General features: G+C 46.9%; 1 protein-coding gene across 2 annotated transcripts in view; it reads left to right on the top strand.

The window, feature by feature from the left end:
- The window catches only part of LOC147725805 (uncharacterized), a 279,608-nt gene that overhangs the window by 190,689 nt on the left and 64,132 nt on the right, over nt 1-24,787 (top strand). Inside the window, exon 6 of one of the 2 annotated variants that reach the window (XM_086959982.1) lies at nt 734-826. In XM_086959982.1, coding sequence (XP_086816108.1) covers nt 734-826 — 93 coding nt within the window. The remainder of the gene's footprint in view (nt 1-733; nt 827-24,787) is intronic. The other variant, XM_086959983.1, reaches the window with a different exon arrangement.

Raw genomic sequence — 24,787 nt, 5'->3', positions numbered from 1 at the left:
AACTTTCACAATAACAGTTGAAGTACATAAGCATTATACACAAATACAATTAAAACCAGAAAGAGACTCAAATTCCGTGATTTATTCTACAATCATCAGCAGTATGTCAATTCAAGGGAATCACATTTATAATGTCCACAGTCCAATCGGTCAATCCTGGGACTTGGTTCCTTGAATTTGACGTATTAAAACAAATGCGTCGACGCGTTTCGGTGTATAGTTTCATAAACAACACCTTTTTCAAGACAACAACTCTTGTCTCTTTCGTGCTTGCAACGTAATTCGATAAAATTATCTGAACAAAATTATGTATAAATGTGCTTTAGTAACTGTATGTGGAAGGAAAAACTGTTTATATATACAACTGTATGGGGAACAGATTGTAGAATGGGCTTACACATTATTTTAGGGAGCACTATGTCTATGTTGTGTATAGTATAGTTTAGGAACATTGAACCCATGAGTTTGCACACTAGTGGATATTAGCTAAAAACCTGAACAGTTTCAACTTATGATGTAAAATGTTGTTTTTATTGATTTCATTTAATTTGATTATCCTGTATAAAGGACATTTCTTGCATGGCTTATCTGAGGAGAGTTTTCTAGCGTCCCTTATCTGAGGGATGCCCTACACTCTTTGCTGCCTGTTGAAGAAGGTTCCTCTAGAGCATGCTCAGACATCGCAGGTTCAAAGCCACTTTATATCAACATCTCTTCTCTCTTTCCAATGCAGCAGCCTTGGCGCAGCCACAGAAGGGGAGCGGCCAGCCTGATCCAATTCATTCTGCATTGAAAGGCACCTGGACTGTGCGCTTAATCCGACTCGGTAAGACATCAAGAAAATGAAGCGACCAATTTGGCAGTAAAATGTAGTATGTGAGGCTTTGTTCGCTGGAGGGCAGTGATTAATTTGAAGGTAAGAAGAGCCTTGTGCTGAAAAAGGCAGCATTAGGCCATTTGAGGGTGGCCAGTCAGAAGCCAGTACAGCTAGGTTATTGGCAAACACAAAGAGATGACGGACGGAGCGCGGAAACTTTTCAGACACTCACCCCCAGTCACAGATCTGGGTTGAATCCATCATCATTCTTTAGCTCACTGCACCACCCGAGTTCAGACACAGCCATATACAAATCAGTCTTTACCCTGTGCCTCATGAGAACATTCCAGCCCGAACAGCCAAGATATGTCTTACCGGGACTGGAAACAAGCATCCTGGGACTGGATTCTGGGTAACACCCTTCATCCGAAAGGCTAGCTTGAATCCAGTGGCAAAGTAACCAAGGGACCCACATCTGGGCATACCCTGCCAACTTAGGGCGAACAAAGCAAACACCAGGATATGATGGACCGAGCGCTGAAACTTTTCAGACACTCACCCCCAGTCACAGATCTGGGTTGAATCCATCATCATTCTTTAGCTCACTTCGCCACCCGAGTTCAGACACAGCTATATACAAATCAGTCTTGACCCAGTGCCTCATAGGAACAGTCCAGTTGGCAGGGTATGCCCAGATGTGGGTCCCTTGCTCACTTTGCCACTGGATTGAAGCGAGCCTGGCTGATGAAGGGTGTTACCCAGAAACTGGTCCCATGATGCTTGTTTCCGGTTCAGGTAAGACCAGGCTTGGCAGTTCAGGCTGGACTGTTCCCATGAGGCACTGGGTCAAGACTGATTTGCATATAGCTGGATCTGAACTGGGGTGGCGAAGTGAGCTAAAGAATGATGATGGATTCAACACAGATCTGTGACTAGGGATGAGTGTCTAAAAAGTTTCAGCACTCCGTATATTGTCTCCCTGTGTTTGCTTAGCTAGGTTATTGGCGACATTGGTCTCGGAGGCGTTCAAACATAGCCTCTTTTGAGAATCTATGTCAGATGCACGATAACACAACAGCTGCCTGAGGTAGTGATTGCCATGATGTGAACCAGTGGGCTTTTTGTGTACATATTGTTGCAGATGTTAATAGCATCTTCTTGATCACCTTGAAACAAAGGTCTGTGAGTTGTTGTTAATTATTTGTGACCAGACTTCGAATTAGTTCAAGGAATAGAGCATCTCTTAAGAACATTGATAGATTACTTGACACGCTTGTGCTCAATTGAATAATGTAGAAAAGATGCATCTCTTGCAGATTTGTTTTGAGTCAGAAGTTATGCCTTAAGATGTATTTAATGTGATGAGGTGAGTCTATTCAGGCGAGGATTCATTTGATACGATGAGGTGAGTCCGTTCAGGGGATGATTCATGTAACATGTTGAGGTGAGTCCGTTCAGGCGATGATTCATGTAGTACGATGAGGTGAGTCCGTTCAGGCGATGATTCATGTAATATGTTGAGGTGCGTCCGTTCAAGCGATAATTCATGTAATACGATGAGGTGAGTCCGTTCAAGCGATGATTCATGTAATATGATGAGGTGAGTCCGTTCAGGCGATGATTCATGTAATACGATGAGGTGCGTCCTTTCAAGTGATGATTCATGTAATACGATGAGGTGAGTCCGTTCAGGCGATGATTCATGTAATACGATGAGGTGAGTCCGTTCAGGGGATGATTCATGTAATAAGATGAGGTGAGTCTGTTCAGGTGATGATTCATGTAATACGATGAGGTGAGTCCGTTCAGGCGATGATTCATGTAATACGATGAGGTGAGTCCGTTCAGAGGATGATTCATGTAATAAGATGAGGTGAGTCTGTTCAGGTGATGATTCATGTAATACGATGAGGTGAGTCCGTTCAGGCGATGATTCATGTAATACGATGAGGTGCGTCCTTTCAAGCGATGATTCATGTAATACGATGAGGTGAGTCCGTTCAGGTGATGATTCATGTAATACGATGAGGTGAGTCCGTTCAGGCGATGATTCATGTAATATGTTGAGGTGCGTCCGTTTGAGCGATAATTCATGTAATATGTTGAGGTGAGTCCGTTCAGGCAATGATTCATGTAATGCGATGAGGTGAGTCCGTTCATGTGATGATTCATGTAATATGTTGAGGTGCGTCCGTTCAAGCGATGATTCATGTAATATGTTGAGGTGAGTCCGTTCAGGCGTTGATTCATGTAATTCGATGAGGTGAGTCAGTTCAGGCGAGTATTCATGCAGTACGATGAGGTAAGTCCGTTCAGGTGATGATTCATGTACTACGATGAGGTGAGTCAGTTCAGGCGAGTATTCATGTAGTACGATGAGGTGAGTCCGTTCAGGGGATGATTCATGTAATAAGATGAGGTGAGTCTGTTCAGGTGATGATTCATGTAATGAGATGAAGTGAGTCAGTTCAGGTGATGATTCATGTATTGTGTTGAAGTGAGTCTGTTCAGGCAAGGAATCATGTGATACGAGAGGTGAGTCCGTTCAGGTGATGATTCATGTAATGTGATGAAGTGAGTCAGTTCAGGTGATGATTTATGTGATATGATGAGGTGAGTCAGTTCAGGCGAGTATTCATGTAGTACGATGAGGTGAGTCCGTTCAGGTGATAATGCATATAACACGATGAGCTGAGTCCGTCAGGGAAAGAAATTATGTGATACGATGAGGTGAGTTCATTCAGGCGAGGATTCATGTGATACGATGAGGTGAGTCCGTTCAGGCGGTAATTTATGTAATACGATGAGGTGAGTCAGTTCAGGCGAGTATTCATGTAGTACGATGAGGGGATTCCGTGCAAGCGATGATTCATGTAATACGATGAGGTGAGTCAGTACAAGCTATGATTCATATATATACGATGAGGTGATCCTGTTCAGGTGATGATGCATGTAATACGATGAGGTGAGTCCGTTCAGGCGATGATTCATGTAATACGAGGTGAGTCCGTTCATGTGATGATTCATGTAATACAATGAGGTGAGTCCGTTCATGTGATGATTCATATATATACGATGAGGTGATCGTGTTCAGGTGATGATGCATGTAATACGATGAGGTGAGTCCGTTCAGGCGATGATTCATGTAATACGAGGTGAGTCCGTTCATGTGATGATTCATGTAATACGATGAGGTGAGTCCGTTCATGTGATGATTCAAGTAATACGATGAGGTGAGTCCGTTCATGTGATGATTCATGTAATACGATGAGGTGAGTCCGTTCTTGTGATGATTAATGTGATACGATGAGGTGAGTCCGTTCAGGTGATGATTAATAAAATACGATGAGGTGAGTCCATTCAGGTGATGAATTGTGTAATACAATGATATAGTTCTGTTCCGATGACACTTCCAGCAGTTTAGAGGAAGCTCTTAAAAGTGACTTACTGGGGGTAAGTAGACACAGAAAACTAAAAGAGCCAGGGAATATATGTAAAGTAGGAAAACATATACTTACATACTTTCACAAACTAAGTCAGGGTCTCCACTTCATCCCTGCCCCCCATACATCTTACATCTAGCTAGGGATCAGGTAGGCACTTCACTGACCCCATTACTAAATCTAGTCATTGGAAAGGGGTGTTTTCCTGCAGGAAAGAAAATAGCCTGTATTAGGCCTATTCTAAAAAAAACATCACTTGAACCTTTGGATGCCAAAAACTACCGCCCCATCTCTTGTTTACCTCTGCCCTCTTAGGTCTTGGAGAAAGCTATCAATCTGGAATTGACTGCCTACCTTGAGGATAATAACATCCTTGATTCCACTCAGCATGGTTTCAGCGCTCGACACTCTACCGAGTCAGCTCTGATCACAGCTAAAGAGGAGATTCAAAGGGTGCTTGATGGGGGTGGCAGGACGGCCATAATACTGCTAGACCTCACGGCAGCTTTTGACACTGTAAACCATACAGTGTTAATAAATAGGCTGCAGTCCTTGGAAGTCAGTGGTAAGGCCCTGACCCTTCTCACCTCTTTTCTTGACTCCAGGGAACAAATAATATTTTGAGAAGGCCTTAGATCGGAACGGTTCACCCTCCCGGGTGCAGTCCCCCAAGGTTCGGCGCTTTCGCCCACCTTGTTTAATATTTACGTAACCCATTGGCAAGACTAATTAAAAGTTATGGTCTTGCGCTCGTATCTTATGCTGACGACACGCAATTGGTGGTGTTGGTCACTCAAAACAATAGTATGTCCGCTGAACGGTTCTGTGATTGCCTCTCCTCTGTGATGTCATGGATGAATGTCAACTTTTTTTAAACTTAACACCGAAAAGACAGAGATTCTGGAATTTGGCAATTAACCTTCAATCTGGAACCAGTGTTGGTGGCCCACTGAAGCCGGCACTTGTCTGTCGTGGGTGTCTAAGGCCAGAAACCTCGTTTTTTTCATTGACATAGGTCTTACTTGTGCCCCTCAAATAAATCAAGTAGTCTCCGCCTGCTTTTTTACACTCAAGATATTGCGTAAAATCCTCCCTTTTATCCCGTTTTCCCTCAGGAAAACGGTGGTGGGCGCGCTTATCCTATCGAGGATCGATTATTGCACTGCGCTGTATTTGGGCGCAGGAGTGAAACAGCTTAATAAGCTTCAGTCACTTCAAAATGCTGCAACTCGACTGTTGTATGGTCTATCTAAGTACCACTCCACCTCGGCTAGCATTAAACAACTACACTGGCTTCCGGTGAGACGACGGGTGGAGTTTAAAGCCCTACGCTTAGTGCATAAAGCCTTCTATGGAGGAGGGGCGGAAGACGTATAATCACTATTCCCCCGATACATTCATTCGCGCTGCTTAAGGTCTATGGACACTGGGTTGGTTCTCCCTCCCAAGATGAAAAGAGTTAGTTGGGGAGTAAACGTTTTTCATTCCTGGCAACCAAACTATGGAACTCCCTTCCCGTCTCGCTCCGTCTTCAGTCTTCTCACCCTATCTTTAGGAAAGCTAATAAAAGCAGGCTCTTTTCACAACTTTAATCTTTAGTCTAGCGCTCAGTTCACTATACCCAGTGCCAAGATGCCTCGGCATAAGCGCGCTCTATAAATACCCTCAGTCAGTCAGTCAGTCAGTAAATGAGATCCGAGCCCAGCACTCTGAAGCACAGACTCAGTTGGGCCCTAATTTCAGAAAGAACCGGAGCAGGTGTCTTCGAAGCTGATTATTATCATCAATTGTAAGCTTGGTTGCCGGTGCACTCAAAACCACAGTATACAGATTGTTATGTAACAATAAAGCATTTGGGACAGAAATGAAAGTGACAAAAGTTTTTCTTGGAAACTCCAGTAGAAGAGTGATTCATGGAGTCCTTTAATTACTCATACAGCCAGCCGACACGTGTTTCATCGCACTCGCGATTCCTCAGGGCTAGATGGCTGTGTCGAGATCAGAAGGTCGCACAGCTGGTGATAATTCCGACCCAGCCGGGCCCGTGACCGTTGGGTTGCAGCGTATGGTTATCGATTGCTATGGTGCCCGGAGACAACGTAGTAGATTCGAAAATATCAGGGATGTTGTACAAGGTACAAACAGGAACACAGTGCCCGGAGAGAGGACGCGCTACACGCCGCTCCCGCTCTGAAACAGGCCTGGGGTATGTCGAGGTTCTTTCAAGTCGCATCCGACAGGAACCAGCATTAGAATAGAAGAAGAACTTTACCTTGTACAACATCCCTGATATTTTCGAATCTACTACGTTGTCTCCGGGCACCACAGCAATCGATAACCATACGAGTGCATAGAGAACAGTACCCTGTTGTCTCAACCGCTTGCAACCCAACGGTCACGGGCCCGGCTGGGTCGGAATTATCACCAGGACAAGACAAGACAAAACCAATACTGCACAAATAGTGTGAGTATACTTTCTATGTTTTTCTGTAAGTCCTGACGAAAGCTCCACAGACCCCTAGGGCCCAAGGAGCTGAAACATGTCGACGATTTTTCAACAACTTTAATACTTATAGACCTAGTAACTCGGTCTACATTAAGTACCATGCCTTTTTAAAACTAAGTGGAAACACACCCCTCAATAAATCCTTGGGGTCACTTTCCCTTTTTAAATCAATTTATGCACATCACCTTTCCCTTTTTTCTTTTTCTACCTTTTTTGCACTGTGTAAGTGGGGAAACCCTCATATCTCTGGACACTGCACCAAATAACCCAGAGGTGCCTCTGGTTGAGGCTGGCAGTTCACGCACAGAAGAAATCCCTATGATAACTGCCATAACTACAATGCGGGGCGGATGAAACATATATACCGCACTCCAAAATTGCATTGAGTTTTTTGAGGGTACTCTTCTTCCTTAAACCTAAGGTTGTAAGGTGTAACAAGTGTCCTTTTTCATTTTTGATAAACTTCGATTAGTACTTAGGGGAAAGAAACGGACACAATATTTCCTCATCCCTCTATTTTGATGAACCTCTATTCATGTATCAAAGCATCGTAGGAGTGTCAACAACCCTCATCTCAGCCTGGATGGCCACGCTACTATGGTGTCCGCCCTGTGCTCAAACCGCGTACATTTGTAAACCAAGAAAGGATATATAGGCAATGCCTGAAGGGATCTTTGAAAAGCCTCACTAATGAGAAACTGCAATGGATCTCAATATTATAATCTAATCTGGAAGAGGAATCCGTGAGGATCGGAGCTCAATTATTGACCATTCTCCCCCCTCTTGGTTCACCTCAGAAAGGTTCCATCCTTTGCTCTGCCCAACAAGTGTCAGAGCACTCAACCTCAGGAGCTGTATGTACAATTCACAATTACATATATATATATATATATATAAAATGTGTATAATGTAACGGGAATATGTGTACATCTCCACTTGGTTCTGTAAAGAATGAACCTACAAGGGCATCGTTTCGTAAGCCTCAGCGCGCTCTTATGACCCTCTCTCGCATTGTATCCTTGTTCACGATGTGTTTCGCCGCACTTTGCTCTGAGCTCCACCAATCAACAGATCCGCAGCTCGGGTATCCATTGCACCCGTCAATGGCGGGTGGATAACACTGAAGGACACAAGCCTTGTTTGAGGTTTGGACATGACGTAGAATGTGATGCTCCTCTCTGCTCTGCTCTGCTCTTCAAAAGAACTATAGAGCTCTCAGTCTTCTCTCCCCCGGCATTAATCCTTAGCCAGCGAAGCCTTCGTTTGCTCCAAGCCGATACACTGAGCACCACTAGATTGGGAAAAAGCAGTCGAAGCAAGAAATGTTGCGCTTCATCAATCAAGTTTCTTGTAAACTACTCCCCCGTTACGGTCTCAAGCCGCTGAAGTGGAAGGGGGTGGACTTGGAGGTTGGGTCTGCGGGTCAGACGAAGAGCCAGGTCTTGAGATTCTTCCTGAAATGCGGCAGTGATGGTGATTGCCGGAGGTCCAGGTCTTCACAGCGAGGCCGGAGAAGGAGCTTCTCATAAAAGAGCTGGTATTTGGGCTGTTTGAGTGATTACTGATCTGGTCTCCAAGACGCTGGGTAAGTTGGAGAGAGTCTTACGCTACATTGGGTTCACAGTGCTGTTATATGAACGTTCAAGCGTAGACTCGTACATTAATGCCTGCGACGGCTCCATAATGAGGAGCAGAGGCAAAGTATGGAACAGGGGTCAGAGAGGCTCCACCAAGAGGGTTCCCCCACTGTTGACTCCATAGTAAGTAAAGGTTACACGTAAATGTGAGCGCAGAATTCCACCCGTGCAGTGTCTGCTCTTGCTGCCCAACATTGAGATGATGTTTGCAAGGGGCAGTATAGCACCTCCTACTTGCATAGTTGTCTGAACTCTGTCACACGGTTCACACACATCCATGGCCCTGGTACCGCATGCACCGCTTATGGCACCTGCTGGAGTATTCCATTCCATTCATTGGATATCTCATTGGCCACCTTTGCTGCAGTCGCCGGTCCTGTGTGGTCAGGTGCATTTTGCGCTTTCGGCTTGATATCCTGGTTTGCAGCAGAATTCTCCGGCTCGTAGGGATTGGTGACTCTGATCCTTCTTTGAAGAAGGAGAAGCAAGGAAAAGTGTGTGTTGTTGTTTTTCTGGGAATATTTATCTATAATTATTGCTCAATGCTTATCTTATAGTGTCGCTGCTCAACAGGGTTTGATGCAGTAGGTAAAGTTACTCTTTTGATATTTGTTAATTGGTGGTTTTATATAGCATCGGTCACATTGGTTGCTGTCAGAGTTCCTTACATTGGGGTAACGCTCAGGCCTGATAGAAACTTCTAGCCGCAGATTCCTTACCTTAGAATATTCCCCAGGCTTCAGACTGGATACTGAAATGTTTGTGAGCGGTACCCCTGCGCGCCAGTAGGGGGCCTCGTCCGCCCCAAAGCCATCCCAGCGCGCTAATGTCAGTTCTTTTCTTTCAAAGCCCGTCAACACAGATCCTGAGAAGTGCTACTCCCAGCATTTTTTGACTGACCTTTTTTCAACGTTTTGTCAAGAGTTTTTCGAGACTTTGTCTCCTTGTGCATCGAGGATGTCTGCTAGGAAGGCTGGTTTCAAATGTCGGTGACTGACCCACATTTAGTGCGCCTCTGCGCTTGGAGCGCGACCACGATGCTAAGACCTGTGTTTATTGCCATGCCATGCACCCCAAGGCTTTTAGGGAACGTTCCCCCGAGCTCTTTGCTGCTTGATGTGTGATGCCGCGACGCTCACAATCTCGGTCGAGAGGTAGGTCCAGAGATCAGTCGAGGACAAGCACTTGTTGTCACGGTCGTCGGGAAAAAATTAGGTAAGTCCCACCGGCACAAGACGTGCAAGAAGTCAGAAAGATCTTCAACTTCACCATGTCTGTTAAAGTCATCTGATGAGGCGAGGCAGCGTCAGCAGTCGAGGCCTAGCTCTGTGGTGCAGCCTGTTCCTGGATCATCTCTGCACCTCCCAGAGTTTCCGGGAGCTGGAGCATCCCCTGCCCAGCTAACCAAGTTTTATGAGGCCAAGCAGCTCATATTTGGGCGGCCTGTTCCTGCTGCCGCACCTTTGGGCCCCGCGGGCTCAGGAGGACCCGTTCTTGTCTTCCACTGTTGGGTTCACCTCCGGTGACAGTCAAGCCCTGTGGATCCATAGCGCTGCCGGTCAAACCATTTTGACCTTCTCCGACGTCTGCTCCAGTGCTGACGCCATCCCCATCGTCAACCCCGGCTCGAAAACGGAGCAGGGCTGGCGGGGGACACACTGCCCAGAACTAGTGCCATATTCATATGATAGGCCTGGTTTGGAGAACGAATGGAGGAGTCTGCAGACCCTTATGGGTACCAGTTAGAAGAGACGGAGGACAACTGGTACGAGGATATGGCGCTTGCCAGTGGACTGGACACCTCCCCAGACACTGGCCGGGTCTCTCCTCGTACCGTGGCTATGAAGGAGGTGCCTCATTCGCAGTGGTGGTGTGAAGGGCGGCTGAGGTCCTGGACCATATGCTACCCTCAATGGCAGTCAAGGCAAATGTCTTGACGGAGGTCTTGCAACCAAGAGTTGCTCCCACAGAACCATTACTTCCATTTTATGAAGCCCTTGCGGATGTCCTACTCAGGGCCTGGCCCAAGCCTTGCACAGAGGCTTCTGTGCATAGGACTATTGCTTGTCGCCATCCCCCGCCTGAGAGGACCCCAGTTTTTCACCCAACACCCCACCCCAGATAGTCTGATGGCTCAGATCTCCACCTCCAAAGTTCACCACAGTGCACACCCTCCCACTCCACTAGACCGAGAATCCAAAAGGCTGGATACTTTGGGGAAGAGGATGATCTCTTCCACCAGCCTGGCCCTGCAGTCGGTAAACCCCGCATACCTCTTGGGCAGATACTCCCAGACCATGTGGGGCTCGGTTGCGCAAGTGCTGCCTTGGTCTCAGAGGAGGCCTGAGCCATACTCTCTCAAGCAGATGCTGATGGGAGGGATGCAGCCAAGTTCACTATACACTTTGGGCTGGTTACGACCGACTCCCTGGGCACAGAGATGTCATCGTCGTTGGCCCATAGGCTGAGAACCTCTGGTTTTTCGGGGATATCCAGGCCTTGCTCATGGACTTGCCCTTTGATGGCTCTCTGTTGTTTGATGATAAGGTGGACTCTGATTTTGGGACAGCAGAGCTACGGCGAGGTTCTTGGGCCTGTCTTCCACCCCTTCTAACCATGACTGTTCACGCTCAGCCACCCCAGCCAGCAATACACACAATCCTTTTGAGGTCTGAGGATGCGCCCCCCACAAACCACATGGCCAGGGCGAGCCAGTCCGCACCCACCCACCAACAGCAGTAGCAGCTCCAAGAAACCATATCATGGGCATCCAGTGGGTGGCAGGATACACAATCAGCTGCATAGTGGAGGTCAATAGCATCCGACCATTGGGTTTTGCAGTGTGTCCAGAGGGGCTACTTCCTCCCTTCTGTGACCACTCCGGTCCATTCCACCTGCTTATGACTTGTTGGCTCGCGTGCCTAGCGGAGCTATGGAGAAGGTGCCAGCATCAGAAGTAGATTACTATTCCCACTACTTTCTGGTGTCCAATGACAGAGGACTTTGTCCTATTTTAGACCTGCACCTTTTCAATGTCCATGCCCAACAGGGGTTGTGATCCCCTCCCAACGCAGGAAGAGGGCAGAGAGTCCCAGTCCCTAACTACCCCACAATGACTGTCTCTGACCCGGGCACCAAGCGACCCGCTGTGCAAGGCTTGACCCTGTCTATATCTTTTCCTCACTTGGTCACTTCGGCCCATCGTGAAGCAATACCTCCGCCACAGACAGAGCCCCTCCACCCTCAACACGGCGGAGAACCCCTGCCCCCCGAAAAAGTGGAGGCCTAAGAGAACGGACTCTCCAACGTCACTAATCTACACTCAATGCCCCAGAGCAGTGCACAGGAAAGAAACTCCAGATAGCGGCGACCCCCAACTCCTTTCCATCCGCACCCAAATCCACCGCTCCTCTGAAGCAATCGTCCGACCCACTAATTAGAGAAACTCGAATCTCTACACCACCCGCCCACTACTCGCTGAACGCCCACCGGGCACATCCTTCCTACTCCCAAAAACACAGAGCCGTCCCCTCTCACAATATGCCGTCCACCTTGGCAACCCACAGTGACCACCCCTCTTCGAACCATGTAATCCCTCATGGCTTGAACTCCTTCTCGATTAACTTCCCCCCGGCCTTTCTTTCAAAGCGAAGAAGAATTTCAAACAAAAAGTGATCAGGCAACATCCAGAATCCCTTTTCGCAGACATCTATCACTGCTCTGCCAAAGGAAAGTTAAAAATGGACTTTATCTTCCATACTGATAGACACGAAGCTTGGAAATCCATCTTACGATCGCAACTCAGCATCTCCAAAACCACTAACACCTCACATAGCTAGAACTGTCAATTTCACTCCCAGACCACGCAAGGCGTATGAGTAACATCATGGTGACCATATGGTTCTAATACAAGCCAATAATGACAATCTAGAATCATTTGACGCCCTCTTCCCCACTCTCCCGAATGCACCCTCTCATGCTCCCCCTCCACGCCCGACCCTTCACCCTTGCCAGAAGAAACACACCCCCCCCTGAACTCACCTACCGCCCGGTAGCCTTTAGACACCACGCACCCCTCTCGCTACGTGATACCCTGCACACCGCCCTCCGGAAGAGCACGGCCCCTCCACGTTCCTTACCCGGCTCCCACACCCCACTGACTCCTACCTCGGCAGTACACCCCAACTACCTCAAATACACACCTCCACGTGACACCCTCCCCACATCCACCAAGGAGAATAGGACCCCCCTCCTCCCACCGCCAGCTCTCCCCACCTCCAGACACACAACGGGCAACCCCACTTACCCCCCGCCTCACCACTTCACCCCCCACTGACCCCCGCCACGCGACTACACCCTCAGAGAGTACAGGTCCTCCACACCGCCTAAATCCACCAGAGTGAACAGGTCTCCGACACTGCACACCTCTCAGCCCCATCAGTCACCCGACGACTACCACCACCAACAGCCACCGTCCGCCCTTCCACCCCAGCCCACTCGGAACAACCCGAACAACCAGCAAACTAAACACACAGGAATCATAACGCTAACGCATCAAAAAAACACTAGCCAAACTGCATGCACGGACTCACCAGGACCCAACGCAGTCAACATAACCACACCTAGGCAACCAAATTCTCAGAGGCTCTCTCCACCAAGACCCTACTCGGGAAACACAGCCACCACTATGCTACCCAACTCCCCGAGAATCATCCCCCCAGGCCAACTCATCCCCTCAGGACCAATCACAAAGGCCCAAAGAATATGAGACGGAACAGAGACTCTCCCTCCTGGAAACCCAGATAGCAACCATAACCCGGGGTTTAAGAGAAATAATAGCCAACCTCGCGGCCAACAAACAACATCAATGCACCCACTCCTACACCGCCAGCTCACAACAGAGAGCGCCCATAGCCCCCCTCAGAAATGAGACACAATCCCCCTCCTCAGGACTTCTCAGAGGCCCAAAAGAACCAGTAAGCCTCTATCCGAGAGTGAGGCAGCGGTCCTCGCCTACCTGAACGACAAGCTCAGGACTATCACCCTACAATCCAAAATACAGGTGATCACCGGACTAGGAAGAAAACAAGACTCGCCAAAATCACCTAGACCGCCGACCACCCACACGGTCATCCCTAGGGCTCCCCTTAAAAAGACTCCCATAACAGAGACAACTCCCACAAGCTGCTTGCTCATTAACTGCAGATCAGCCATCAAACATGCCACCGAACTTGCAGAATCCATTCTCACCCATGACATTGACATAGCTTTTATCACTGAAACCTGGCTCAAGGATTCCTCCCTACCTCTCCTGGACACCCTCATCCCCCCAGGCTTCTCAATCACTCGCAAAGACCGAAAAGACCAAAGAGGAGGAGGCATAGCAATCATCCACAGAGACAATATCTCCATGTCGGAAGCAAACTCCTTCAACTATAACACCTTTGAATGTATAACTGTCACCATTGGTACAAGCAACAAAGAATCATTAACTGGCCACCTTATCTACCACCCTCCAGGCAACTCATCTGCGTTCACTGAACACCTGTCCGACATGATTGACCACTGTTCACTTCAAGATACGAACAACCTAATTTTAGGCGACTTCAACCTTCACTGGAATGACGTCAACAATCAGCCAGTACGCAACCTGAAGGAACTACTTCTCAGCAACAACCTCTCGCAACACTGCACAGAAGAGACCCACAACAAAAGATCAACACTTGGTGCCATCATAGCCAAACGAGACTCAGACAGTCGAACCATCAGCCTGAGGGAAATCAAGGTTGGTCCGTGATACCTCACACGTTGAACATACATCGATCCTGATGAAAATATCACAGACAGTAGGGAGCAAAACAATAAGGAATTTAAGCAAAAGGAGAAGAGAATAAGAATATGCTCCTGGAATGTCCATGGATTTAAAGAAATGGAACAAGACCAAGAGACCATCTCCTTTTTGGGTAAATTTAACATAATTCTCCTACAAGAAACATGGAACTTAACACCAATACACATAGTAGGATATGAAGAATTTCATGTAATGGTAAAAAAAATTGCTAAGTATGGACACCCAAGGGGTGTCTGTCCATATACATAACAGTTGAATATGATTGGAAAATAGAGGAAATGGATCCCAAAGAAAACTGGATACAAGTCCTAAAACTGGAATGCAAACATCCCTCAAACGGAGTTGGGTGGAAGTTACTGGTTTTAAATATATACATTCATCCCGAAAAGAAAAAGAAAATCAAAAAACTGTCAAACTTGATAAACATAATAAAAACATTACAAGTAATACATCAAAATTATGGGATGATTGTCTCAGGCGATTTCAATTGTAATTTGACAGGGGGCAATGACAACAAGAGTAAAACCCAAAAAACATGGAATGACCTGGAATCTCTGGGATTTGTTACTTTAAACGGAAATACGAAGGGAGACCAACCAGCAGGAATGACCTTTTCTAGTGGAAATAAACAATCCGCCATAGACTATACAATAATCAGCAAAGATCTTGCACCCTTGGTCGATCATTTCCGCATTATAACACGACCGGAGAGCGATCACTTCCCTCAAGAAATAGTATTATGCCTAAACCTACAGCAAAAAGAGAGTACAGCATCCTTAGTTGCAATACCAGAAGTATATAACTTAAGGAAACTTAAATGGAGATAATAAATACAGTGAATAAGCATGTAGAGAATATTGGGGCTCTGGAAGTACATTTATTGGCAAAAGATTGGGAGAATTTGCATACGTCCTTGCTAGATACATTTCCAGAAAAATCAGTAGGCAAATGTACGTATGGAGCCAAGAAGGAGCCATGATATAGCATACAGCGGAGAGATCAAAAAAGAAACATCGCAAATGCTAAATGCTGAAGCAAATAGAACGGGAATAGAAAAAGATAAAAGCAAGATTCTCAAAATGAGAAAAGAATACAAGGAAGAGTGTAGAGAGGCAAAAAGGATACACACAGAAAAACTATGGGAAGAATTGCTGTGGGCAAGAAAATTACCGAATAGCAGTGAATTTTGGGGCCTAATCATCAAACTAACTAAGGGAACAGGAACTCAACAGAATGTAGGAATAAGCGAAACAACTTGGCTGCAATATATTGACAAACTGTACAACACCCAAACAGGGCCACACATGTGGGAAGAAGTAAGAATAGATGAAGTAAAAGGAAAAGAACCGGAATTAGAGGCAATCGCTCTTAAAAAGATGAACTGAAAGAAGATCTAATCAGCAGGGAATCGGAAGACCTAATACCATTGACAACAGTAAAATACACAAACTTTTTGCTAAAAAAACTGAAAGCCGAAGGCGCCGCAGGACCAAATGGGCTGCCAAACGCCCTTTTTAAACAAGACCCCGAATTTTGGGCCAATTATCTCACACCCCTTTTTAACCAATTGTTTTGTGAACACAAGATGCCACGGTCTTGGAGCGGAAATATTTTTCAGCCAATCTACAAAAACGGTAGCAGAACAGAACCTGGGAACTACAGGCTGATTGCCCTCATTGATGTAGAGGCAAAACTTTTTGCTTCTTGCATTTTACGTCACTTACAGGAGTGGACAAAGGAAAATAAAATAATCCCCAAATTTCAAACCGGCTTCAGACAAGGCATGGGCACCATCACAAACCTTTCACCACTGACGATCTTGATCGAAAAAGCAGAAAAGAAGAAGGCAGGATTACTGGCATGTTATATCGACCTGAAATCAGCTTTTGATAGAGTGCCACGCGATTGTCTTTGGAAGAAATTAGAAGCATGGGGACTCCCCCAGACACTGATAGACACAATACCATCTTTATACAGTGAAACATGGGCCACAGTAAAGCTTGGAGATGGAAGAAGAGTATCCTCTAAAATAAACATAACCAATGGATTAAAACAAGGCTGTAGGCTCTCACCATGTTTATTTAACTTATACTTAGCAGACCTAAATAATCACCTGCTACAAGTAAATGGTCATCCGCCAAAATTGGCAAATGAGCCAATTCAGTTCCTGTTAAGCAAAAGAATACTAAGTTCCCCAGAGATGGATCATGAAGTAAGTGTAGAGATATGGAGACAGAACGTAAGCAGGGAACAAGGTGTTCCCTTATTGGAACTAGGAGACCTCACACACCCAGAAACCTAGGTGTCATGCTTCATCATTGGTCTCCTGCTCCTCGTCAGACTGGCGCTGCAATGTCTGACGGGCGCCGTAGGCGCTCTTTGTTGGAGATCTTTTGTTCCAGCCAATGGTTTGAGTTCGTGTGAGGGGTCTGGTGAAGGTGTAGTCGTGAGGGAATAGTGAAATTAAAAAAAAAAAGGTGAGTCAATCCACAAGGGACTTTATTCACGTGGCTGACTCCCTTGGTTAAAATGGTGGGAGGGGAGAAAGGAACTGCTTAGTCTACAGTGGGCTAACTCAACCCTCTAAAAAGGTCGACATGTTTCTTGCCTGTTTGGCAATTCTTCAGGACCTCAAGTGTTGGGTACTACACAGTGAAAATAAGGTAAATTTTAAATTGAAAAAGAAAGATACAACCTCACTGGGTCAATCAGGGAGCAGGCCAACTGGTCCTGCTCTAGAGGGGAGACCCTAAGTGTAACCCTACAGGGCCCCGCAGTCTGTTCCCGTGGGGCTGTTCGGAAAGGTAAGGTACCTGATGCACGAACAGCCAAGGTGAAGAACCTACCCCCAACGCGAGGCGCCCCTACCGGTGGCGCGTAACAGTTCCTGCAATATGCGGACGAGATTGTGGTGGTGAGCCAAACTCCGATAGGACTGCAAAGGGTTATAAATAAACTAATCGACTATTTTTATTTGCTAGGCCTGGAATTAAACAAAACAAAAACCAAGGTGGTGAGAGTAGCGGGCCCTAGGCCAGGAAAATTTAAATGGTATGCAAAGAATACACACATTGAGGAAACAAGCTCATAAAAATATTTGGGTATTAAAGTGGGCAGAAACATGTCCTTGGTGGATCAAAAAAGGGACATTACAGCTAAAGCCCAATCATTAATCTTCGCCTACAAACAGCTTTACAAGAAACTGGAATGCCCTTCACATGGGCACCTTCTTAAAATAATGGCAGCAGAATTGCTCCCAACTTTATCCTATGGACTGGAAATATGGCATGGCCAAGAAACTAACACTTTAAACAAACTACAGATTAAACTGTATAAAGCAGTCTTTAACCTCTATAAAGGTTCATCTCCAGCACAGATACACTTGGAATTTGGTCTCCAGAACCAAGAATATCAAAGGAAAGCAATTTTTGTAATACTGTGCTGGAAATTTAGAGCATCGGAAATGGGAACGCTGAACAACTTATGCTGGACGGAAATAAAGACACAATTTGATCAAAGAAACCCAAATACTTGGGGTGACTACCTGCATATTGCCCTGGAGGCATTAGAGATCGAAGAAGCTTGGAATAGCAACCTGGAAAGAACAACATTCAATAGAGTGTGTAACACCAGGGCTAAGTCACTATCTTTCGTGGAAGATAAAAGAAGATTGGCCAAACTCCGTCATGCATGGGTGGTAATAAATTCATATACAAGATCAAAACCTCAACCCTACTTAGCAGCCCACTTCCGTCTATCACTAAAAAGGAGGTTCATGGCATACAGATTAGGTGATTACTGCTCGAAAGACCTGGTCCCCACCTGGCAAAGTAAACAGCAAGCAAGGACATGCCGTCTATATGGGTACCATACAGAAACTTTATGCCACCTAATGTGCGTCTGTGAGTCCGTAAAAGAAGAAAGAAGGAAGTTGTTGAAAACAGCCTTAAATGACTTAGATATTCGCACTTGCAGACATGCGGTAACAAGTTGGATGGGTGCCTCATCAAACATTATAATATGCCGTGGGGTAAAATTTATGGCATTAGTAGATAACCTACTTGTAAAAGTGGATAAAGATCAAATGTTTGGGGCTGGAAAGGGAATTTTATAGAAAATGTAAATATTTTGAAGTATGATTGAGAATATGTTTTTCTTTTAACTCTGATCGGTACAAATTTCTTTTTATCGTGTACTTTATGGTTGTGATAAACCAAATAAAGTTATCTTTTGACTGACTGACTGACATAGCCAAACGAGACTCAGTAGCAATAACGCACACCTTGCCCGTGGACTGGTCTGATCACCACTTAATCCTCTTCCACCTCACCCAACCAGCTACCCTACAACCACCCACCCGCGAACAGCCAAAATGGACCAAAAACCTCACCCTGGTCAACATGACTGACTTGAAGGGAAAAGTCAATGAACAACTCAACATCCCCACGGATGGTCTAACCACAACAGAACTCACGGACCACTACAACACATCCATGACATCCATTCTCGATCAGATGACTCCCCTGAAACTAAAGAAAAACAGAAACATCCCATCCAGATCCTGCTTCAATACTGATGTAAACAATGAAAGGAGACAACTTAGAGCCACAGAAAGACTCTGGAGAAAAAAACCTCCACGTGCCTACTTGAGTAACTCAAAGCAGCTAGAAAAAAATACAACAACACATCCATAGCGTTAAATCCAACTTCTTCTGCTCCGCCCTGGACAATGCTAAAAACAGGCCCAATGAACTGTTCAAAATCATCAAGCAGCAAACCTCCAAACCCCTCGCATCCTCTACCCAGGCCTCCAGGGAACTGTGTGAAAACGTCACCACCTTCTTTGAAGAAAAAATCTCCAAGACTGAGCTCTCACTAGACACAGACTCCAACGCCAACTCTGCATCCGTAAGCCCGCCCCCAGTCGCAATGGACTAATGCGTGGAAATCCTTCAATCCCATCTCAGAAGCCGAGATTATCAAGCTAATCTCCACCACCAATCCCGCCTCCCACGCCCTCGACCCTACACCCTACCTACTGACCAAAGAACTCAAACTCTCCATAGCCCCGTTCTGGTGCAGAATCATCAACAGCTCCTTGAGAACCGGAAGCATACCTGACTGCCTTAAAGTTGGCCAAGTAACACCAATAATTAAGAAATTAGTCCTTGACTGCACAGATCTCAACAACTTCAGACCCGTCTCCAATCTCCCCGTCCTATCCAAAATCCTTGAAAAATGCGCATTCTCTCAACTGACTCAGCAAATGGACAATATCAGCCCTCTTGACCCTCACCAATCAGGTTTCAGGAAAGGCTACAGCACTGAAACAGCGATTCTCAGCATCACAGATGACATCCGTAAATAACTAGATACCAATCACTGCTGCCTACTCATTCTCCTAGACCTGTCAGCTGCCTTCGACACGGTTGATCACCAGCTCCTCATCAAGGCCCTACAAGAAAGGTTACAAATGGGGGTGGGGTCGCACACTACTCACACACCGGCGGTGTCGCCCGTAAGGACTCTGGTCAATGTAGTAAAGTGTTTGCGATGCATCATGTTTCGATCTTCTGCTATCTTCGCTGCCTTTTTTAGGTGTTCATCAAAGCGATGGCGGTGGTTGCAGCCCATCTGCTGAGTTCAGGGATTGAAGTCTTTCTCAACCTCGAAGATTTACTGTTGAAGGCGGCCTCTCCCCAGGCAGCCATCTCTCACCTTCAGACTACGACGAACCATCTGCACTCGCTGGGGTTTATTATCATCGTGCCGAAGTCACACCTGGATACAGTGCAGTTTCGAGCCTACCCTCTCGAGTGGCGAGTCTAGGATATTCTGGTTATGAGACTCATGTTTCAGCCTCAATCCTTTATTTCGGTGAGACTGACTCTGAGGCTGTTGTGTCTCGTGGCCTCTTCCATCTTTCTTGTGACACAACCCCCTGGCATACGTGGGCTCTGCAGTGGGACCTGAAGTTCCAGTCGGCGCAGCATCGGGGGGGATCTCTCTGACATGGTCCAGATCTTGAAGGGAACTGCAAAAGACCTGCAATAGTGGCTAGCGAACCACGATTGTGTCGGTGGCAGACCCCTCTCCTTTCCCCACCCGGAGCGCACTGTTGTGACAGATGCATCACTTTTGGGCTAGAGTGCCCGTCAGGGAGAGGTGGAGATCAGAGGACTATGGTCTCTGGCGGAAGCTGGACTCCACATCAATCTCTTGGAGCTCAGAGCGATCCGACTGGCAGTAAAGGCCTTTCTTCCTTCCTTCAATCAGGGGAATCACGAACAGCAGAACCTCCATGTGGTGCTGCAACAAACAGGCCAGGGTGGGGCTGTAGACCCTATGTCGAGGCACAGTGCCTCCGGACATGGCTGGAACAGCAGGGCAGGGTGGGGCTGTAGACCCTATGTCGAGGCACAGTGCCTCTGGACATGGCTGGAAGAGCAGGGCAGGGTGGGGCTGTAGACCCTATGTCGAGGCACAGTGCCTCTGGACATGGCTGGAACAGCAGGGCATGGTGGGGCTGTAGACCCTGTGTCGAGGCACAGTGCCTCTGGACATGGCTGGAACAGCAGGGCAGGGTGGGGCTGTAGACCCTGTGTCGAGGCACAGTGCCTCTGGACATGGCTGGAACAGCAGGGCAGGGTGGGGCTGTAGACCCTATGTCGAGGCACAGTGCCTCTGGACATGGCTGGAACAGCAGGGCATATCCTTGGTGGTTCAACAACAGGCGGGCTCTCTGAACGCCAGGGGCGGACAAACTCCGCTGTTGATGCCTAGCAGATCACGAATGGCATCTCCATCCAGACGTGGCTCAAGGTCTCTTCCAAGAACAGGGAAAACATTGGTTGGATCTGTCCGCCTCTGTTGAAAATGCAGCAGTTTTGCACTTTGTAGTTTCCAGGGCGGCTCTTGCTCGAAGACTCATCTTGAGTGGAGCTCAGGCCTCCTGTACGCCTTTCCACCACTACCGCTCCTGCCCAGAGTTCTCATAAAGATCAGGAATGACCAGGCCAAAGTCATTCTTGAGCTCCGGTTTCGGCTTGGCGAGTCTGGTATGCCGAGCTGTTGCGCACGGTACGAGCCCTCCGATGAGGCTGCCTCTTTGGGAGGTTCTTATGTCACATCAGTGGAGCAGGGTTCTGCACCCGGACTTGACAACGCTTCGCCTTGATCTGTGGAGATTGAGAGGCAACTATTGACAGCTTTCAACCTTCTGCCCGAAGTCTGCAATGTTATCTTGGCAGCCAGGCCTCCCTCCATGAAGACGTATATGCCTGCCGTTGGGGCAAATTAGCGGCAAGGTCTACAGACCAAAGTTCTTCTGTTTATTCTTACTCTGGCCTTGCAGGGCTCTGCTTTGAACACTTTAAAGGGCTATCTTTCTACCATCACGGCAATTCTGCGGTTGTCAGATTAACCATCACGTTCAAATTACCTATTGAACATAGGTTTTTGAAACCCACCTTCTTCATTCATCATGCGTCAGTGGGACTTCAATTTAGTCCTACCGTTCCTGATGTGCGCTCCCTTCGAGCTGTTACATAACTGTCCTATCAGGGTTCTTACTATTAAAACAGCCTTTCTATTGGCAGTAACATCTGCCCTGAGGGTCAGTGATCTACAGGCTTAATCATCTCAGCCTTCTTACCTCACCATCTACCCAGACAAACTTTCCTAGCAAATGTGGTCACCCCATTTTATGTAAGCCAGTCAAGAGAGATTCCTTAAGGTGGACCCAAACAGAGCATTGCCGTTCCACCATGACGGTACAAAAGGGGGTGGTGATGGGTGGAGCATCTGAACCAATCAAACACTCACACCCAGTCAACAGATCTGGGTTTAATCCATCACCGTTCTTTAGCCCACTCTGCCACCCCAGTTCAGACATGGCCATATGCAAATCAGTCTGACCCTGTGCCTTATGGGAACAGTCCAGCCCAAACTGCCAAGCCATGCCTTCCCTGGACCGGAAACAAGCTACCGAGGACCGGTTTCTGGCATTCCAGCCGTCTTCAGCCTGGCTTGCTTAAATCCAGTGGCAAAGTGAGCAAGGGACTCACGTCTGAGCATACCCTGCCACACTTATGGCGGCCAAAAGCAATACAAAAGGGGGTGGTGAATCAATCAAACACTCACACCCAGTCAAAAGATCTGGGTTTAATCCATCACCGTTCTTTAGCCCACTCTGCCACCCCAGTTCAGACATGGCTATATGCAAATCAGTCTGACCCTGTGCCTCATGGGAACAGTCCAGCCCGAACTGCCAAGCCTGGTCTTCCCTGGACCGGAAACAAGCCTCCGAGGACCGGTTTCTGGCATTCCAGCCGTCTTCAGCCCGGCTTGCTTGAATCCAGTGGCAAAGTGAGCAAGGGACTCACGTCTGAGCATACCCTGCCAACTTATCAGTTGACTGGGGGTGAGTGCTTGTATTGTCAACGCTCTGTCCATCATTTCCTTTGGTTTTTCTTTGTTCCACCATGACAGCACAAAGGAGTTCCAGGTGGACGATCAACGTTTGTGGGGTACTCCAGAGCGAAAAAAGTAAAGGCGGAGCATAAGCAGACCATCTCACGATGGAGCGTGCTCTGCATCAAAAGCTGCTATGAATTGGCTAAGAAGCAGCCGCCTGAGGTCCTGTGATCTCATTCTGCTTGAGCCAAGGCTGCGAGCACTGTTAGCACGCTGAGTACCCGTCCTGGATATCTGTCATTTAGCAAAGTGGGCTTCTCTAGGAAGCTCTACTCTCTTGACAGTCAGGTCTGTCGAGATGGGTATTATGCCCGTTCGGGTACAACAGGACTTTCTAATGTAAGCTGTGTCGCAGTCCCATCGCTTGGGTATCTATTGTAAGGTAATGAATCTGCGGATAGAAGTCTCTATCAGATGAAGAAGTAACTTACCTTCAGTAATGCTTATCTGGGAGATAGCTGTGGATTCCTTACTGATCCACCCATCCTCCTCGCTTTGCAAACTGACACTGAGTAAAGGGTTTTCCTCTTTCAAGGGCTCCAGTTTTACACAGTAGTGGTCAGTGTTCTTCATGACTTCGCACTTCTGCCATGGAAAATCGCGAAAAGAAACTGACGCCACTGCGGTGGGGGGGCACCTATATGGGCACTGAGCACGTCATTTCCGACGCCATTGGCGCCACCTTTTGGCGTGCTGAGGTACGTTTAAAAAAACTGTTGGTCTGATAAAAATAGACTCTAACAACGACTGACTAATCTGAATTCATTATGAGTCCTTTTAAAGAGGATAGAATCCCATTACCCACCGAGGTGGCGCGCTTCATCATCGGAGATCTCCTCTTAGCTGCAAACCCTGGTGCAACCGAGGCCTGCAACCTTCTCAACGGTAGCAGGGAGCTCACGGATATTTTAAAGACTAGCATAAGATGGGATCTACTACGATCCCAGGATGAGGAGCTGAGATTCTTGTTTAGAGGTGATGGTTGCAGTGCATGTGTGTGAAAAAAAGTGATTTAAAATTGGCTACCAGGACACAAAACAACTTTAATAGGCGCTATCCTGGTGTCAAAACTAGAACAGTGCGTGTACATTTTCCAACAAATAATTGCAAAAAGTCCAAGCAGATGAAAGGTCTACAAGTTTCAGCCTATGGATCATCTGATCTAGGCTTTCATCAGGACCTCAGAAATGGAATTGCTACTGCAAACACTGTGTAGGAGATCCCAGATGATGAAGCACACCACCTCGGTGGGTGATGGGAATCTGTCCTCTTTAAAAGGACTCTTATAATCAATTCAGATTAGTCAGTCTATTTTTATCAGATCAACAGTTTTTCTTCTGATATTTAAGGATTAGATTGGGGATAAAAGTCTGTTTTGTCTTTAAATATTTTCCCTAAGACCCCCTGTTTAAATAAATTTATGATACATGCCAGGGTACTGCTCACGAAAATTTCCAAATACAGTCTAATGCCTAAGGAATATTCTAAGGTAAGGAAACTGCGTCTCGATAGAGTCTGTACCAGATAAGGGGTTAATGAAGGTAAGTAACTTATTTAAATGCACGAAGAAAGAAGCAAAATGTGGCTCACATGATGAGATTCAGTCATAGCGATAATTATGAACCTTGAACATACCAGCTGCCTATCCGGTCACTCGTTGACTGGTCTTTGACCTTATACAGCGCTCATCTGCCTTTTGGCACCCCCCAGGCCTTGGTCCTCCTCGATCTATCCGCCGCTTTTGACACGGTTGACCACTCCATTCTTCTGTCCCGTGTCAAGGCGGCGGGCATAGGAGGACAGGCCCTTGCCTGGATAGGATCCTTCCTGGAGGGGCGCACACAGGCAGTCCATCTGGCTGAGTTTTCTGCCTCCCCCAGCAGGGTGACATGTGGGGTTCCTCAGGGCTCCTCTCTCTCCCCCCTTCTATTTAACCTTTATATTTTTCCCCTCATTTTTGCACTCCAACAGATGGAGGTCACAGTCTACAATTATGCTGATGACCTCCAGCTTATTTTAAATTTTTCCCCCTCCTCACTTGGTGTCTCCAGTCGGTCC

The sequence above is a fragment of the Lissotriton vulgaris genome, chromosome 3_1 (genome assembly GCF_964263255.1).
Source record: "Lissotriton vulgaris chromosome 3_1, aLisVul1.2, whole genome shotgun sequence".
Taxonomy (NCBI): domain Eukaryota; kingdom Metazoa; phylum Chordata; class Amphibia; order Caudata; family Salamandridae; genus Lissotriton; species Lissotriton vulgaris.
Note: the sequence above shows the minus strand (reverse complement) of the source record. Positions and strands in the feature narration are given on the sequence as shown.